The sequence below is a fragment of the Henckelia pumila genome, chromosome 3, assembly GCF_033568475.1.
Source record: "Henckelia pumila isolate YLH828 chromosome 3, ASM3356847v2, whole genome shotgun sequence".
Taxonomy (NCBI): domain Eukaryota; kingdom Viridiplantae; phylum Streptophyta; class Magnoliopsida; order Lamiales; family Gesneriaceae; genus Henckelia; species Henckelia pumila.
This window is the reverse complement of record NC_133122.1, coordinates 56,063,272-56,078,423: the sequence shown is the minus strand read 5'-3', so window position 1 is coordinate 56,078,423 and position 15,152 is coordinate 56,063,272. Positions and strand designations below refer to the sequence as shown.

The 15,152-nt window shown below is 35.9% G+C and overlaps 1 protein-coding gene across 1 annotated transcript; it reads right to left on the bottom strand.

Annotated features, from left to right (window-relative positions):
• Nucleotides 1-11,314: 11,314 nt before the first annotated feature.
• On the bottom strand, nucleotides 11,315-12,598 carry LOC140888754 (uncharacterized). The gene has a single exon (XM_073296452.1). The coding sequence runs from the start codon at nucleotides 12,596-12,598 to the stop codon at nucleotides 11,315-11,317; it is 1,284 nt and encodes a 427-aa protein (XP_073152553.1).
• Between the last annotated feature and the right edge of the window lie 2,554 nt (nucleotides 12,599-15,152).

Genomic DNA, 15,152 nt, shown 5'->3' with positions numbered 1-15,152 from the left:
TCTATCATGCCACCTAAACAGATATCTCAAAACTAACACAATCATATTCAGTTCCATTTCTTTGAAGCAAAATCATGTGCAATCTCATTTCATCAATTCAGTAGTTCCATTCGTCAGTTCAATTCACAATTTCTCTTTTCTGATACAGAGATGAAAATATAATATGCTTTTAGCTATCATATATCTATTGTACCAATCTTAAACAGATTAAAACAAAATAAATCTGTTACCTGCAATTTCATTCTGATCCTCTGTATACTTCTGGAACTATTCGTCATTCAAATCATCTCTAAATCGGATTTGCTTCTAACATAAACAAGCACCTCGGCTTGAAATGTCTTTGCACTGATTGTTCAGATATCTTTCTCAACAATAAATGTAGTCATCTCGGACATATTCTGCATTCAGACCTAGACCAATCGGTCTTGGTTCGCTAGAGGTAGAGACTAGTTTCATAATGTTCACTTCATATCTGTCTTGGAATAGAAATTGTAACTAAAGTTGTGCATATCTCACACACTATGGTCTAATACAATTTCCCTTCCTTCTAATTCTCATTCAGTTTCGATTCTCTTTGCTCTGTCTATGTCTTTTACAAAATGTTTTAGTCATCAATATTTATTCAGACATAATCTTCGAATTCAAGCCATAATTAAACAACTCAATCTTGAGCTGCTTCATCATCATCGACAATTCAAAGAATTGTAATAGGCTTGAACCTAACAAAGCATACTTCAATATTCAAATTGTTCTGCTTCTAGTTGGTATATTCTTCTTTTCTCATCATTTTTATTTGTTGTGGCAAAGAACCATTAAATCAAATTCTATTTGAAGCACTTACCAACAAATAAATATACCTCTATTCAGTCAGAATTTCTTCATCAAAATCTATCAGCTAGGTGCTAGGTCTTGAAGTTGCTAGATAGTCAATCTGATACATCATTCATCTGTATCTTCCCAATATCTGAACAACTGATTAGTTCTTCAGGGCACCTTCTACCTGCAATACATCTATTCATTCACTGATATTTTATTCTATTTAATTCAGAGATACTTCATTCAGCTAAGCAACTACTATTCTGTTCAATCTGACCACATATTTCTGTTCAGTCTCTGTTCAGTCTGGCCATATCATTTTATCATTCTGGGGTGCTTACGTCACCCAAAGAACACTGTTCTATTCATTTCTGGGTGCTTACATCACCCGGGTAAAATCTTATACTAAAATCAATAAGAAATTCAGAAATTTACTTACAAATCAGTAAGAAATTTAAGAATTTACAAATTACGCTCTGATACCACCTGTTGTGAGGACCTCGGGTTGCTAATCTCGTTTTAGGGCAACTAATGATTAATTAAACAATTAATCAAACAATTAAAGAATAATAAATCAAGAGCATAAAAAAAAATTAAAAATTTCCCGAGCCTCGCTCGATCGGGAAAAAGCTACCGATCAAGCGAACATCAAATCAAAAGTCTCGGGTCTGCAGCACAAAAAACCTTGCTCGATCGGGAAAAAGCAACCGATCGAGCGAGCAAGAAAATCAGATTCACTACCCTTGAAAAACAGGCCTCGCTCGATCGGTAACTTTTTCCCGATCGAGCGAGCCATTATTTGCTTGAATTCTGCAGCTGAGTTTTTGCTGTCAAAACTAAATCCAAAGTATATTTCATCATTCAAATCAAGTCTAAGCATGTTATAAAATCTGAGAACATGCATATAATCATATAACAAGTTTCATGCATTATAACATAAGCTTATTACATCCAATAAATAGCATAAAGATATGAAACAGTAAGCTACACGTCATCTTCAAAGGTGAGCTTCTAAACACAAGTTCATATCAAGTTCTATGCTATCAAAGTATCATTCGTTCAACCTACAACCCGAGTCCACACTTGCTACATCTCTCTCCCGAGCTATCAAGGTCGTCTCAACCATGCTCCTGCCCCTCCTGTTGCAATGCACACATACAAAACAAAACAACAGCCGGATAAACTCCGGTGAGAAATTATTCTCAGTATAATCGACATATACATGCGTTAAATAAATTCATATCAACCCTAAACATATCAACTCAAGAATAGAGTAAAAATAACGCATATCTCGCTTCAGAATTGATTCATAAATCATCGTTACCATCAAGATTCGTATTCGATCTTGACATGGATATCCATCTATCAAAATCATTCCGGATTCGAAAATAAAGTCGCCCTCCGACCTTGGCATAGAATCAATTCGTATCATCATCATATCAAAATCATATCGACTCAAAATTAAAGATCCACTACCTGGGATGGATCGACAACATCAAAACAATAACAAGTTCTCAATCAAAAGAAAACATAATCAGTATGTGATTTGGCGGAGTACTCAAGATTCATAAATCCTGAGTATCATAGTCCTGAATCTCGATATCGTATTATACCTTTGTATTTCATCTGTTTTGAACGCTTCAAATCTGAAACATAGCATCAAAACAATCATATCAAACTTCGTTCTATTCATTCATTTCAAACTCGATTCAGAATCATCAATCAATCGTCAAGAAACATCATTTCAAACCTTCTTCTTTTCTTCTTTCAACGAAGTCCAGGTTCTCGAGTCAATAGACTTCAAAATAATCTGAAATTGAAGAATAAAGATGCTACAACATCAGCAACATCTCAATGAACATCTCGGTTCAATTATTGGCTATCAAAACATCAATCTATTATCAAACAACTCATTCAAACCGCAAGCAAACTTCCTCGGTTCACAATCCGACCTCTTGAATTGATTGAGCTCGTAACATGTTTGAAATGTACAGATTATCATCCAACAAAATCAGTATATGATCTTCAGATCATTGGCTCAATTGTAGACTATCAAAAACGGTTTCAAAACATCAATCGACGGCATAACGACTGAAAATCGGTAACCGACGAAATATCGACCTCGAATATAACTTTAATCCAAAGAATTCGGCTATTCAATTCAAGAACAGCACTCAACTCATTACACTAGCAGCTAGAATTTGTAAGATACATGCTGGAATTCATGCTTAAGTTCATTCAACATCAAATCATCAAGTCGGTTTCAATATCGGATGAATAAACATGTATGTTCATCAAAACTAAAATCACGTTCTGATCTCTGTCCATATTCGAATTTCAAAACCTATTCAAGACATCATAAACCTTACATCAAATTGAAGGCCTCGTTGCAAGGATTCCAGAACATCTATCGGAATTGAAATCGGACGAGCGGATCAAAAGTTACGACGATTTGAAGAAATCGAAATCAAAGAAAATGAAAGAGGTTTCGGCTCCAGCTCTTTGCTCATAAAATCGCCAACTTTCTGACTCTTAATAATATGAATACACGTATCATGACTGCTCATTTCACATAAAACTCGGATAAGTATTTAGAAATTACAATATAGTCCTCAAGTCTTCATTAATTGCAATTCAGTCCTCGGCCGTCTTTTTAATTCAATTTCAATCCAAAATAATTTAAGAATATTAGAATTTAAATCGAAACTCTAAATATTTCCAAATTAAATATACTCGGATTAAAATTAAATAAATTCGGATTAATTAAATAATCCCGGTCTTTTGCACTTTAGTCCTCAAAACGTCGATAATTCCAATTCAGTCTCTGATCGATTTGCATCGTCAAAATCAATCATATTAATTTCCGAAACGTGGAATTTAATTTCAAATTCCATAAATATTCAATTTGAATATTTATTCTTTTAATTTAAGAATTCTCGAAATTTAATTCTCAAAATCCATAAATTCTCAAATTAAATATTCTCGACTCGGAAATTAATTCTATAATTTCCTTAGCTTCTCAAATCAATATTAGCCCATAATATGAAATTTAATTCTCAAATTCCATAATTAATAATTTAATATTTTTGGGCCTTACATATATACTCGAGCATGATCGAACAAGGATACATATATAAACATATAAATTTTGGTTATATCTTGAAACTATAGATTAAATCGTTATTCGCATTCAAATGATGATGTCTCCCGGTCTCTTCTTTCTGTGTATAAACACTTGTACATATACTTTTGACCTTAAGCCTACACACAGATTGACTTGAAAAAGCTAATTCCCTTTATTTCTTAGGATACCAACTTCTTGTACATATCTTTTTTTAACAGTAACTTCATGTGGCGAGAAACAGTAACATACAATTTACAGTTCATCACACATTATCCATTTCAATTTATGTTAGAAAAATTAAGACTTTTATAAATTAATGGGGTAGTTCAGCCTTTAAATCTCAGTATCCATCATGGTCTCTTTGTAATTCCTTTCTCTGTGGAAAAAGAGAAGGAAGACTGAAACTTCCCAAGTCTAGAACTAATCGTGGAACCAAAAATCATGGCAAGTTGGCAACAAATGCTTCTAACAGGTAGTGGAACTTCAACTATGAGGTGGGCTGCTGTGAGTGATCAGTGTCAAGTTTTTGGATTCTATGGAAATATAGGGATATTCAGTTGCATTAATTAATTCAATGCATCCATGCATTATGATAGTTGTTGCATTATTCAAGACACAAAATACATGTGCATACCTATTCATAAACGTGTTCTTGTATACATTCTGACAACTCTGAAAGCACCTTTTTAATTTCTTCTAACGAGTACTCACCTTTTTAGAACTGTCACATATATTATGTTAATAAAAAATCATATAACAATAACTTTGCAAATTTAAAACAATTTAGTTGTAATTATTTGAGTTAAGAAAGATTAATAATGATCGTAGTGAAACGTTCTCGATATTCTCAACTTCTTGAATAATTTGTCTCATATATCTCATCACATAAAGACCACATTGTTTTGCATCTGGCTGCCGACGACCCTATGGTAGTAGAGAAAAATTTTTGGTGACAAATTTAGATATTTAAACATAATATATTAAACATAAATTATGCATACCTGTACTACTACCCACATAGGATTTTTTCTACCCTTCCTTCTTTTGTTTGAGTTAAACAATCGCAAGGCCCTTCAATATACTTGATATATGAGTTTTTGTATGAGTGAAATAAATATTTGATAAAAATAAATAAATATGAACTCACATTTCCACTATATATTTCCAATCATCATCACGAATGCGGTGACTTAAGGAATCCAACACATAAATAACATCCTTGTATGGTTGAATAACAGTGAGAATCCAATGATAGCTACGCAAAAATAACATAATTAGTGCTTCTAATTCAATAAATAATCGAAATAAAGCAGCCAAATTGATATTTAAATTTTTACTTACCCGATATTACATGGCGCCAAAACTAGTTGATCAACCGATGCACCACTCAGTCTATCTGCTAAAGCACTCGCCCTTTGGTTCAACCTTTCAAGCTTACTCTTTTTGTCGTGTGTAGTTTCTCCCATATCCGAGATTCTGTGTGGATTCACAAATATGAATTTTCCTTCCTTGTTATCTCCCAACATTTTTTTGTAAAGATACCTTTCATTGTAAATATAATAAAATAAAAATGAATGTAAGCAAAAATATGAAGTTGATGTATTACTTAGCTTAAAACCAAAAAACTTACCATATATAGGCAATTACACAATTGCCTGATATTGGCCCAACATGATACAAACCATCAATGTCCTCACAGTGCAAAAGAATTACACAATCATCATCGAACACCTCACGATCTAAACGCAGTGATATAAATCTTCCTTCACCCAAAGCATGCTTGCTATAACAATACATCATATGTAGTGACATTGGGACAGAAGGTGACACATCATGTTTCTCTTTGGGTGGTACCAAATCCTTCTTTCGAGGCTTCTATTAATTGTAAATAAATACAAGTTAGATAGGTTGAATAATGAATAAAGTTACAATATCACATATACCTTATCTTGCTCCACTATCAAGTGTTGTGGCCAAGCCACATGGGTTCCAAGAGCATCACCCACTACTTCACATTCATTTGCAATAGGAAATGGCAAAGGCGCTGATTTATCAACTACTACATCAATAGAGACTCGGTAGAAATTCTTTGGTAATGGAACCCCATGAAGCAACTTTTGAGGATCAACACAAATAATTGTACCATAAGCAACAATATTTGTGCTAGATTCCAAAGTAAATGAAGCTGATTTACCCTAAAAAAGACAAATAGACATGTCAATAAGTTTTATTATATCTATTTAATATGACTCAAACTACTGTCATACCTGTAAAGCATCGGCTTTGCTCAAAATCAGCACGTCTTCATAATCATTGTCTTCTATCTTGGCTTGGTTAACTTGATTTTTCACTGAGCAACTGCCTTTGTCATCCATTAAAATGTCGCGTGCACCCATGTTATGCATCATTTCCTCAAGTCTTTGTAAATGTGCACCTTGTTCTGAAATTATTCTATTTTCTTCCATCAACTTCCTTTCATGCTCCTCGAGTACATCTGTGGGAACTCCACTGCTCTTCAATGTTCTGCCAGCATTGAAATATAAGGTTGGAGTGACATGACCTCCAATCCCCCTCACATGCCCATCATATTCTTTGGTCTCAAGTGCTTTATGTAAGGATATCCTCTTTTGTCCCTTCAATTCTCAGCACACCATCTCTTTTTTGTTGGATATAATCATCCTGTCATGCAAATTAAAAGAATAATTACTAAAACAATTGTCATTTCAAAAAGCATGCTGATTTTCTAAAATGTGAATTCACTTACAATCTTTTGTACTCTTTGCGTCAAATCCTCCCCTTCAAAGTCTCCTGCTTTGTTGGCTCGTCCTTCCTTCCACATAATAGCCCTGTTAATGTCATCATCGTCACCTAATTCAGCCGCCTACAAGCAAGAAAAATACAGTAACACATGTGAATAAATTGTATGTGAATAATTTGGATGGTTTGTAAAGAAATACTTACTATTTCAGACACAAATCGTGCATATTCCTTGCGTGAAAGCCGATGAGGATATACGTTTTGTTTTCTTCTATCTTTTTGTTGCTCACTTAGTTTCTAGTCATTTCAAATATGCGACAAATCAAATTTGAATAATAGTTAAAGAATGACTTTTGGTTGATTATGTACAAATTATAAATAATAAAGAATCTTACAATGAAGTCTCCAGACATACGACTGATGACAAACACACTCCAATCATCTTTTGGTATACCATGACCAGCAGGTGGCTCATACAACTCCTCAGGTTTATCAAGCTTGCCTAAAATAAACGTCTGAGTAAGATGGGCTTTGTATTGATGCCACTTACTGTTTGCTGATCTCAAACAGCCCTTCTTCCACTTTGCGTCAACATTATATGACAACTACAAATAACAAAAGCGGGAATACATTAGAAAGATTTAATAACATAATAATATTAAATATATCCTATATTTTAATACATGATAAAGTACTTACATTAACCGAATCCCATATCAATTCTTTAACATCTATTGGAACTTGCTTCCATGTCTTGTAAGAAATTTTGACCTTTTCCCGTGCAACCATGCCAATGTAACTCTGCATTCCAATAGCAGCTTCTCCAACTGGTTGTCCCAGTTTGTTGAATGCAACATCCTTTTTAATTCCTTTAACTCTTTGTATTGCAAGACTATCCATTTTTGTGCGACCTCTAGGAGTTCTAGTGGTGTCGGTGTCAGCAGAATCCAACCCAGTGTTACCACACCAACTCTCTCTAGTGGCAGCATATTCTACTTTCTCTTTACCCTTGCCCAACTTTGCGTCTTCTATAGTGGCAGCATATTCTACTTTCTCTTTGCCCTTTCCCATTTTTGCTTCTTTCACTAATATTTATTGTTTGCAATTGTAGAGGGCAGAACCAACTTCACTAATCTGATTCTGGAAAAAATTTAATCTGCCATTAGCAAAGTGAGTGATTCTAACAAAAGGTTTTAACAAGACTGAAGTTAATAGAATCTAATTTGTTTGATTGCTGAATTGAGAGCCACTGTATCAACATTGAGGCACTAAACGAAATAATTTGTTTGATTGCTGAATTGAGAGCCACTGTATATGCAATTGAACAATCTTAGAGCAACCTCTAAATTTCTTATCATGAATTATCGAATTCTCGGTCACTAAGAACAAGATTGAGGCTGAGAAATGTCCATGGGATCGAAAAACTCAAACAATGTTGGAAACTATAACACTTTTATTCCTATATTATGATGCATACATGAAGAGAAAAGTGCAGAGACAATGTCATTAGCAATTTAAAATTAACACTTCTCATGAAAACCGTTAGATGTTCACAGCCAAAAACCTGCATCAAGAGGTATTATACTGTTATACAAGTTCTACTTTGTGTCATAACTTATTCCTGTTTCATGAAGGTGTACATAACTTAAAAAACAGAATGCCAGTAGTATGGAAACCTGCAGCCAAATTTATAGGACAGGCTAAAATCTAAATCACCGCTTCACAAAAGCATCTCCCTGAATCGATCATCGCTTAAGCCCAGGTGTTTACGCAAATCAAACACAAGAAAGACAAAATTAAAAAGAAAAATCCTGAAAATTCATCAACTCAAGAAATAAATATCCCTTCGAATTAACATATACATAAAACAGACGAGAAATAGACCTAAAAACGAGAAAAAACAACAGAATCGGGTTCAGAATTCCAAAAACCAACAAATTAAGCATTTTATCAACTCAAGATGATCCGGAACAAGGACAACGAAAGCAGTTCCAACGGGATTGAGATCATCTACCAAAGCTTGCTTCAAAGTACTAAAAAGTTCAGAACAAAATGTAAGCTGTAAGCTTTACAGTTCAAACCAGATTTAGCCCCAAAAAAGTAGAAAAAACCTTGAAACAGCAGACGCTAATCAGGAACTGCTTTGCTTCGTTGGGCAGCTTTATATTTGTTCTCCAACAGCTTTTCAGAAGCCAAAACCTATAGCAAATACAAGCACTGATAAGTATTCGCTAGTTGTCGAACTCTTTCCTGTAAACTTTTAGATACATTATATAATCACAAATAAATGCATTGTCTAGAAATAAGAAAGAAATATAGGCAACAACAAAAAAAACAAGAACAATTCATGTAAGATAGAAGTACTCTCAATATCCAAAAACTACTAATTTTCCATTGTTCGATTACTGAATGTCAAAAAATATCTGATCATAACTAACAATGTCAAACAAGCATCTTCAAAGCGTAAATAACATATCAATGTAAATTTTTTACAAACTCATCTCAAATGTGAAACTTAAGTACTTAATTATTTTCAACCCAAATCCCATCACAGTCTTCACGAATGCATGGTTCATTGTCATCTGCAACATCAACATCCATTGGTGCTAACCCTCTGCTAGAAGACTGATAATGCATTGCAGTTTCTTCCAACTCTTCACCCTTTGTGTATTCAAAGTACTCCCTACTTGGAGTCGCAAGTACAACACTCCATAAAGGATCTTCAGGAGCTTCAATGTAAAAAACTTGCTTCGCTTGGCTCGCTAAAATAAATGAATCAGATTTGTATCCAATTCTATGGAGGTTGACCAACGTGAATCCAAGATCATCTACCTTGATACCATTACTATTCTCCACCCAATTACATTTAAACATTGGAATTTGAAATTTGTGGTAATCAACCACCCATATTTCTTGTATTACTCCATAAAAAACCATATCTGACACGATAGGATGTTTATCCTTTGCACTAGAAACTTGCATTGTCTTTGCAACTAAGCTGACTCCGGAGTTTTGAACAACTCGCATATCATCACGCTCTCTTGTAGCATAAGTAACCCCATCAATCAAATAACTAGAGTACTTTAAGACTTGCTTGGAAGGTCCACGCGCCATCCACTTTAATCTTTTGAATACTTGATAAGTAGAATGATCATCTACACGTGCAACCTATATCATTTACCTGATAACTTATTATTTATGCACAGTCATGATAATAAATGTACGCCAATTGTGATAATTAATGAACTCACACGATCAAGCAACCAGGTACTAAACGTTCGGTTATGCTCATCCTGTAACCACCTCTTGGACTTAGCCCTTTGTGGAAATCTTGCATTCAAATATGCCATGTGTTCCCTATTCAAATTATTATTAAGAGTAAGCTAACATGTAGATTTAAGAAAACTTAATGAACATATTAGTAAGTGGAAGAAATTACTCGATATAGCGATCAGTGTCAACATCATTTTCCAATACATAACGATGTGCTTGTTGCAACTCATCCTCAGTAATGGATTGCACAACTGCAGCCGACAAAGGTTTAGTAAGTTCTATTTGTCGATGACTTGTAGGGATCCCAATTGTGTGTAAACTACCAAGATAGTCTGAGCAAAATTCAACTGCCTCTTCAGCAACATAACATTCAGCCATGCAACCTTCCGGTCTATTGCGATTTCGCACATAACCTTTCAAAATCTTCATGTATCTTTCAAAGGGATACATGTACCTATACCAAAATGGGCCACATAATTTCACCTCTCGCACAAGCTGAACTGTTAAATGAATCATTATGTCAAAAAACGAAGGTGAAAAATACTTTTCAAGTAAACACAATATGATCACAATCTCTCTCTGCAACTCATCCAACTTTGAGGGATCCATCACTTTATTACATAGATCATTGAAGAAGAAGCACAAACGAGTGATAGAGTCTCTAAAATGTTTGGGCAAGACACCACGTATGGCCACTGGAAGTAATTGCTGCATTAAAGTGTGGTAGTCGTGTGACTTAAGGCCAACAAGTTTCAAGTCCTTCATCGAAACAAAGTTTTTAACGTTGGATGAGTAACATGTAGGTCATTGCATTCCAGACAAAGAATTCAAAATCTTTCTTTTCTCATCTTTTGTAAGTGTATAACATGCTGCTGGCAGAAAAGATTTCTTCTCCCCCATCACTGGAGCCAAATCTGTCCTCAAATTCATTTCAGCAAGGTCTAATCTAGCTGCAATTCCATCCTTTGTTTTTTCCGGAATGTCAAGCAACGTACCGAGAAGACTTTCACAGACGTTCTTTTCTATATGCATCACATCAAGAACATGTCTAACATATAGATGTTTCCAATACTCAAGTTTAAAGAAAATTGATTTCTTTTTGAAGGATGGTTTTACATCATCTTTCGTGGACTGAATCTTCTTTCTCATTTTCCCCCAATGACAATGAATTCCATCGACTTTTTTTAACACTTCATCGCCACTCAATGGTTTGGGTGCAGGGTTGAACTCTTGGTCCCCATTAAATGCCTTTCTTTGCCTTCGATAAGGATGATTTGCAGGTAGAAACCTTCTATGGCCTGTGTACGACATTTTCCTTCTATGTTTCAACCTTGTTGAATATGTTTATTCACCACAAATCGGACATGCGTGATATCCTTTCACAATACATCCTGACATGTTTCCATATGCAGGAAAGTCATTGATGGTCCACAGCAAGATAGCTCTGAGCGAGAAGGTTTCTTGTCTATATTCATCATATGCTTCAACACCTGTATCCCATAGGAATTTCAAGTCATCGATTAGAGGTGCTAAGTAAACATCGATATCATTTCTTGGTTGTTTGGGACCAGAAATAAACATTGTGAGAATCATAAATTTTCTCTTCATACACAACCACGGGGGAAGATTGTAAGTGATCATTAAAACTGGCCAACAACTATATGTAGAACTCATCATACCATGGGGATTGATCCCGTCAGCTGAAATGGCCAATCTAAGATTTCTTGAATCGGCAACAAAATTTGGCCACGTGTGATCTACTAATTTCCAAGAAGGTGCATCAGTTGGATGGCGTAAGTATCCGTCATTAAGTCTTTTATCAGCATGCCAAGTCAGCTCCTTGGAAAACTCCTTATTCCGAAACATTCGTACAAATCTCGGAATTGGAGGGAAGTACCATAGAACCTTTGCAGGAACTCTTTCCTTTATCGTATCTTTTTGGCCCATCTTCCACCTTGACATCCCACAAGTAGGACAACTGTTCATATCCTCATACTCCTTCCGGTATAAGATGCAATCATTAGGACAAGCATGGATTTTCTCATAAGTAATCCCTAATGCACAAAAGCTTTTCTTTGCATCGTAGAAAGATAAAGGCAATTCGTTGTCATCTGGAAGCATTTCTCCTAACAAATTGAGTAGGTCGGTGCAACTTTTGTCACTCCAACTATATTTGGCTTTCAAGTTGAATAATTTTACAACTGCAGATAACCTTGTAAATTTACTGCATTCAGGATATAAAGGTTTCTCAGCATCTTCAAGTAGATTTTTGAATGTGGTTGGATTCTCAGCATAACTATCAAATGCAGCATGTACCATATCTATTGGTTCCTTGGCGTCAAAATTTGGTACATCTTCCCTTTCTTGATCACGATCATTATTTGAGTTCTTCATCGCAGACCTTTCACCATGCCATATCCAAGTATGATATGTCAAATCTATACCATTAGAATACATGTGTGACCTTATAGTCTCTATCTTTTTCTTCTTCAGATTACCACATTTTGTACACGGACAAGATATTGCTTCCCGATCCTCGGCATTTTTTATTGCAAATTTCAAGAAAGACTCTACTCCATGCTCATATTCACTTGATAACCGAGACTTTGACATCCATTCTTTGTCCATTCTTTTAGTAAGTAACACTATAGAGAATAAAATATATAATGTTAATATGTATATTTTCAAGCTAATGATAACCAAGACTTTGACATCCATTCTCTGTCCATTCTTTTAGTAAGTAACACTATAGAGAATAAAATATATAATGTTAATATGTATATTTTCAAGCTGATGATAATCAACATCGATATTTGATTATGCACAAAAGAAAAACATTTTAGTACTCTTTAAAACATCTTAAAGAGCTTTAGTATTTTCTGATTCTGATTTTTATACATATCATTGGCAATTTCAGGGAACACACAACAAATAATCCATCTTCTATTTCACTAATTGAGCAGCATATTCATTTAAATAGAAACAAATAATTGCATAGGTTACTACAAGTAGAATAAATCAAGGCTCTGTCAATCATTTGGAAACAAGATTACAATTTATAGCCTACACGTTTCTAACAAATTTAAGGACTGATTCAATACAGCTATCATCCTGAAATGGACAGAAAATAAAAAATAAAGATAACTTTGGGAGTGATACTTGTTAGTGATTTCTACTAATCGACATCTTGACAACTCACAACTGGTAAAGTAATGTATATCGAGCATATTCTCTGTTAAATCCAAGCAAACCATTAAATAATATACAGTGACCAGCCTCAAAACTTGAACATAAAAATTTTAACTATAGTAACCCGCATTTCTGATTAGTGATTAAATGAGTAATTAATCACGTGATCATGTATAGATTAAGTAAAAACATGATTAAGTAAGTTCCTGTTGGGATAACGAACTTCAGAAATGGATTCAGAGCACTCGAATTAGTTTAATTGGTTCAGAAGGATCGGACGGTCCGAAGAGGAGTTCGGACGATCCGAAGTGGATCGGAAGCTCCGTGCCAGGATCGAAGGCTCCGATCGAGATCGGATGCTCCGTCGGCAAGATCGGAAGCTCCGATCTGGACCAGGGCACACGTCATTGCTTACATCAGCAAGTTGACATCATGGCTGACGTAATATTGAGCGATCAGACGCTCCGAAGGTGCGATCGGAGGTTCCGATCGTGATCGGACGTTCCGAACTGGGATCGGAGGTTCCGAACGCTGTCTATAAATAGAGGGCCCGAGAATTCATTTCTCACAACAATTTCCTCTCTTCTCTCTGATCCTAAGCCTTCTAAATCAGATCTAGGGAGATCTAGGCATCCTACGGGGAATCCGGAAGTGGCTTAGTGATCTAGACGTCGTCGCGGAGCTACGGCCTAGTTTTGAGGCTATCGTCAGCAAAGGGCTAACGACGGACGCAGGTATAGCTTTGGCATCCTAAAAATATTTAGGAGTATGCAATAGTTTAGTTAAGGCTTTTAGAGCTTAATTGTTGATGCATGGATATTTGCATTGTAGTAGCTAGTAGACTGGACTAATAGGCTTGGAGTCTAGGCCAGCAGAGCTAGGTTTGACCAGCAGTGTTAGAGGTACGTAAGTACTGACCGAGATAGCCGGCATGATATATTTGCTTATATGTTTCATGAGTATGTGCTATATATTTTATCATGTTTTAGCATTTTTTACCGCCTTAGCACATACATGATTTTACGTATGACTGCATCCGGAGAGATGTGAGTTATTGACAGTCTCCATAGGGAACGATGATCTCATTTTGGACTCGAGTCAGGTATGACAGTTTCCATATGGGAATCGTATCCTGTTTTGGATTCGGGTCAGGATAGGGTTGGCTCAGCCCTGATATGGAATATATGAGTACCCCGCGGAGTAGCTCTCTAGCCGGTGCTGTATATTCTCGGCACCATGAGCAAGTGTTTTCATGTGAGTTTTAAATCATCTGTGTGCGTATATTTGTATTTATATCATTGCTTCGTATTGAGCGTTCTAGCTCACGCCCCCGTGGTTGGGTATTGTGTACCTTGTAGCAGGGCAGGTTTGAGGCTGGACGGTCCAGGCAGCTCTCAGCAGGATTGAGCTTGGGGAGTGCGAAGTTGTAGAGGATAGGGATTTATTTACCCTGAACCTTCGATTTGGTTGTATGACAGTATTTATACAATTGTGATAACATTGGTTGTATTCTGCCGATTGGATTTGTTGTATTTTAATTATCCGCACTTTACGCTTTAAGCTTTTATTGCGTGCGCTTTTACTATAACTCTGATTTGTTAGTGGATCCGGGTTGGGTCACTACATTTTTGGTATCATAGTGACGCATTGCACTGGGAATATCGTAAAGCAGATTAAGTAATTATCTGTTCTTATGTAACAGATGACAGATTATGACGAGAGTCACGGTAGCGTAGACGGCGGTCGTTGGGGCGATCCAGATGATCGTAGACGTCGGGGACAGCCCGAGGAGCGCAAGCAAGTAAGCATGCGTAGATTCAAGAAAGTTAGACCGAAGCCTTTGATGGGTGGTGAGACAGCCGAAGAGGCGGAGGATTGGATGGAGAGGATGGAGCAGTGCTTCCAGGAGTTCCGTTGCACGGCTGAGGATAGGATGGAGATTCTTGCCTTTATGCTTGAGGGCAGAGCGAGGAAGTGGTGGAGATCTACTTTC

Coding starts and splice junctions, on each gene's coding strand:
- LOC140888754 (XM_073296452.1), bottom strand. CDS start 12,598: ATGGACAAAGAATGGATGTCAAAGTCTCGGTTATCAAGTGAATATGAG.